At 44.6% G+C, this 4,944-nt stretch overlaps 1 protein-coding gene across 1 annotated transcript in view; it reads left to right on the top strand.

The window, feature by feature from the left end:
- LOC119331381 (U-box domain-containing protein 70-like) overlaps positions 1–4,114 on the top strand; it is a 4,985-nt gene extending 871 nt beyond the window's left edge. The window contains exons 2-8 of the mRNA XM_037604539.1: positions 27–315; positions 1,439–1,524; positions 1,779–2,002; positions 2,071–2,137; positions 2,695–2,814; positions 3,050–3,343; positions 3,521–4,114. Coding sequence (XP_037460436.1) covers positions 27–315; positions 1,439–1,524; positions 1,779–2,002; positions 2,071–2,137; positions 2,695–2,814; positions 3,050–3,343; positions 3,521–3,715 — 1,275 coding nt within the window. The 3' untranslated portion in view covers positions 3,716–4,114. The remainder of the gene's footprint in view (positions 1–26; positions 316–1,438; positions 1,525–1,778; positions 2,003–2,070; positions 2,138–2,694; positions 2,815–3,049; positions 3,344–3,520) is intronic.
- The last annotated feature ends 830 nt before the right edge of the window (positions 4,115–4,944 follow it).

Below are 4,944 nucleotides of genomic sequence, written 5' to 3'. Positions count from 1 at the left end.
GCCCCGGCGTCTCCTACCCGTTGCAGTACAGGGAGTGCGTGAGGGACTGCGAGGAGGCGGTGGAGAGGGGCAGGGAGCTCCGCGCCGACAACAGGCTGCTGGCCCGCGCGCTGTCGCGGAAGGCGGCCGCGCTGCTCAAGCTCGCGGCCTGCGCCGCCGACTACGCGCCGGTGGTCAGGGCGCTGCAGCAGTCGCTCGCCGAGCACTACTGCGAGGACACGCGCGACAAGCTGGACCAGGCGGAGACCGCCAGGAAGGAGATCGAGGAGCGGGAGCGGCTGGATCAGGAGGCCGCCGACCACCACCGCCAGAGAGGTTTGGGCGTTTTTCCTGAATGAATCCTGACACGACGCTGCTGATTAATTGTGGCATTGCAATGTACTGTAGCTGTGAAGTCGATTTCTGTGGCTACATTCAGTTTCCAACAAAACGGAAAATAAACTTAAGAGTCTGTCACCCTTGTTATCAAGAAATTTCTCCAAAGAACATGGTCATGAATTGCGAGTGTTTAGTTCTTGGAAATTTCAGACTTTTAACTTGATATCTGCAAGAAGAAATAAAAAGTAAATTACAAATATATTCTCCCAAGGTTTACTTCTGGTCTCTATAGAACCGAGGCTTAGAAGTAGAACTGTGCAAAAAAGTTCTAATACATAGCACTTGATGTATCTGGTGCAAAGAAACACATGGTGAATGGATCCTCTGATCCTAACTCTGGATCTAATCAATTTTGTGGTTTGGGTTTTCTTTTGGGTCCATTACCTCCTCACCCCTCATAAGCACCAAATTCTTGCTCATCTCATCATGGACAAATCATCCTGGGATGAGGTGGTCTCTCAACCGAACACTCAATTGTATGGAATAACTGAAATGAATTTAGTGAGACGCTGCCATGGATACCCGCCAACCCGCGCTCGGTTAGGTGACTCCCAACGCTTCGCACGCCGCCTCGCCGGCAAGGGCAAGGGCGAGCGGCACGGGCCGGAGTCCACGCACGACCTTCACCGCCAGGCAACACATGACCAACCGTCTGCGCCGCAAGCGCGCAATGATGGCCGACCAACGATGTATCTGGTGCACAGAAACACATGGTGAATGGATACTCTGATCCTAACTATGGATCTAATCAAATTTTGCGGTTTGAGTTTCCATCACCACCTCACCCTCATAGGCACACTACTTATAAAATGAGAGACAGTGCCATTGCACCAAATTCATGCGCTCATCTCATCATGGACAAATCATCCTGGGATGAGGTGGTCTCTCAACCGAACACTCAATTGTTCGGAATAACTGAAATGAAAACAAGTGGACATAGCTCCTAGTGTTCTATGTTCTTTCTCCGAGCATGATATATCCTGATCCCAGTTAGTATCATGCATGCCATTGTGATGTCGAACTACTGCTTCTGACTTCTGAGTGTGTGCACATGCTGCAGGCAATGAATTATTCCAGAGGAAAAATTATCAGGAAGCAACAGCTCACTATACTGAAGCTATTGAAAAGAATCCAAATGATCCCAGAGTAAGGATTTTGGTTTACGGTGATTATACTACATATAATATCTGAAGGCAACTTTACCTCATTGGTTAAATTTATATCTCCACTGAAAATAGAAGATTCTCTGATTAATAAAAACAGTTCTTCAATAAACATGTCATCTTTGACCTGTCATATTTGTTATACATTATCTACTGTGATGCATGCCCCTCGTTATCATGCCACCCTGATTCTTGTAATATTGTGCTTTAATGTTATTGTTATAACTGATTATCCAGGTCTTTAGCAATAGAGCTCAATGCCACATCTATCTAGGAAATCTGCCTAAAGGTCTGGAAGATGCCGAAAAATGTATTGAGTTGGATCCCACTTTCCTGAAGGGCTATTTGCGTAAAGCGAATGTACAATTCCTGATGGAGTATTATGAAAGTGCTCTGGCAACATACATAGAGGGTCTTAAGTGTGATCCAAACAATCTCGTTGTAATTAATGGCTTAAGGAGGTAGCTTTCCAACCCTCTGTTAGCTTTGTTGACACTATAACATGAACTAACTTGTTTTGTTGGCCTAGATGTGCAGCATGCATTAACAGATCTAATGGCGGTGATGTTGGGCCTGATGATTTGGAAGACATCTTGGTTGGTCTAGTTGACTTCTTTTTAACAAGTATTCCATCATTACTTGATTCTGTTTAGTTCTTGGAAGTGCATGTATTGCATATGCGGTTCAGTGTGACTGATGTAGACTGTAGTCCTTGGCCTACATATAATTTAACTGTAAGAAGTAGCACTTAGAAACCTTAAACAGGCGGTATGGGGTGCATGAAGATAGCTCAATGAGAACTTGCTGCTCTTACTCCCTCCGTTATATAATGTAGTGCATAGAGATTTTTTGAGAAGTCAAACTTTGCAAACTTTCACGAGTTTATAGAAATACTATTTATACCTACAATACCAAATATATAAAATATGAAGCTACATCTTATGTTGAATCTAATGATCTATGTTTGGCATTATAGATGTAAATGTTTTTCTCCACAAACTTGAGGTTTGACTTTTCAAAAAGTCTGTATGCACTACATTATGGAACAGAGGGAGTAGTTAATAGTTAGAACTGTACCCCCTTTAAAAAAATCTAGTTACAGAGGGAGTATTACCCTAAGTGACTAATTATTTTCTCTCAATGATCCTAACAGGGGAATGTTAGTTCAGATAATGATTTGCGTCATAAACTCCAAAAACTCATGGAAGAAGCTGCAGCACTCAAGAAGGAAGCCTCTGATGAGCGCTTGAGGCGGATTGAATCTGAACGAATGGTAATTTCTGTTTATGCTGGAGTGGCTAACTAACACCAGGATGTCCCAAAGAATTCTCATCTTAATCATTTCATCTTTCAAAAAGGCATCGTATTTAAACTCCAGGGTTCACATGTTGCACATCTCTGGATGCACCCTTTCTTCTTACAAAGTTCCTGGGCCATTGTTAGTGTTTCATGAAGGCACATTAGTGAACTCGTGTACCAAAAAATGAATGATGCTTTGATTTCTGCAGGCCAGGACATCAGAGGACTTATATTTAAACCAAGTCCAACAACGAAGAGAAGCTGAGGAATGTCTTTCGAAAATAGAACAAGAGTTCCAACAACTTAAAGTTCGGCAAGATGAGGTCAGTGAGGAATTTCAGAAAGCCACCGAGCACAATGAGAATCTTCAACACCAGCTCACAGAAACAATAAGGGCGCTCGAGTCCATGAGGGGCAATGCAACGTCAGCTTCTCCTTCGTCTTCGGGATCAGTGCTGGATGAAAACCACATACCGTCGTACTTCATCTGCCCTATATCCCAGGTGAGTTAAAAGGAATCACTTGAGTTTTCCCTATTCAGGAGCACATGAATTGAATTAGATAACGGTACTTGATAAATTGGATCGTAAAGGTGAATGTGTTGTTACAGAAACTCCTGGGGTGTAGCATATTAATCTCTCTCTTATCTTTTGGCTAACCATCAGTTGTGAAAATTTCAGGATGTGATGAACGACCCTCACATTGCGGCGGATGGCTTCACCTACGAAGGCGATTTCATCCGGAGCTGGTTCAGCACGGGCAGCGACACGTCCCCGATGACCAACCTGCCGCTCGAGCACGACGAGCTCATCCCCAACATCGCCCTCCGCTCCGCCATCCAGGAGTGGCTCCAGCAGCAGAACGTGGCAGCATGATAATCCCACGTTCAATGAACCGCCACCTGGCTGGTACCGTATAGAAGCAGGAGTCTGTGCTCCCATCAGACGGTGTCTGTTAACAGGCGCAGCAAGCAGGTAGCATGACCATCTGTGTGTACAGTAGAAAACGAAACGGGTTGGTGAAAACGGCCTGTGCCCTTCCTCAGGCGATGCTTGTGTGTGTGTTGGCTGGATTTGTGTATACAGTTGCATGACACAGGAGAGATACATAGCTGGGATTTTAGCAGAGTCGGATACGGCCAACAGCAACAGCAGCCGGGCCGGCTGGTTTCTTAGCCCGTGCGTGTGAGTGTTTTCTGGGAGATGTTTCTCACTTTGTTTGTTTGTTTGTTTGTTTCACTATGCGGAGTGTGGTTTTACTTTACATTTGCTTTGGAGCTTGGGGGTCTTCTGAAATTGCAGTTTTCTTCTTTAGCTTTGATGAAGGACACTGTCTTGACATGGTTCCCACGGCAACCATCTGAATTTGCTGCGTCACTGTGTGTGGCTGCAGATGCTACGATACGAGTCTACAGCCTATGTGTTTACAGCTTGTTTGGTAAACACTTAGGCAGGGGAATGAGAGTTTGCATAAGGGTGTTTATAAAGGAATTAGACATGAAAAGTAGATTTTTACTTCCATTTCTTTGTTTGGCATATGATGGGAATTGGGGTGCGGTAAAACTCTGCTCACGAATTAACAGGGTACCTCTTAGGAAGAAATCGGTGGGAATTGACTTCCTCAACTCTCATTCCCCTTCCCACTTAAATTCCTATTTCCTTTAATCAAACGGTGAACTATTAATCTCCTTATCCCTCAATTCCCATTTCCCATCTCTAATTCCGCCGAAAACATGTTGCTGTATCTGAAAATGCAAGTGTAATTTCACGCGACGGCGATGGTTATAGCGAAGAATTCACCGTACTTGCATAACATCACACCCTTCAGCCCAATTAATTAATCGGCTTACCATCGACGATGAGGAGTTTTTTTCATTGAGCGGCAGTAGATTTTTCTAACAAGTGTTTACCTAGCTTTGTGTCTTCAGGGGCTACAAGAAATGCATGAATGTGAATCATACGTACAGTATAAAATGCAACGAGTAGATGGCACGGCCATTCGTTCGCGTACGCGGTAGAAAATGCAAGGGGTGGGGTAAAAACGGCGCGGTGCGCTCCGTAAAAGGAAAATGTGTGTATGCCAAGCTTGGGGCTCAGGTACATGA

Source organism: Triticum dicoccoides, chromosome 7A (genome assembly GCF_002162155.2).
Source record: "Triticum dicoccoides isolate Atlit2015 ecotype Zavitan chromosome 7A, WEW_v2.0, whole genome shotgun sequence".
Lineage (NCBI taxonomy): Eukaryota > Viridiplantae > Streptophyta > Magnoliopsida > Poales > Poaceae > Triticum > Triticum dicoccoides.
The sequence above is the reverse complement of the archived record's forward strand: the minus strand, read 5'-3'. Positions and strand labels throughout refer to the sequence as shown.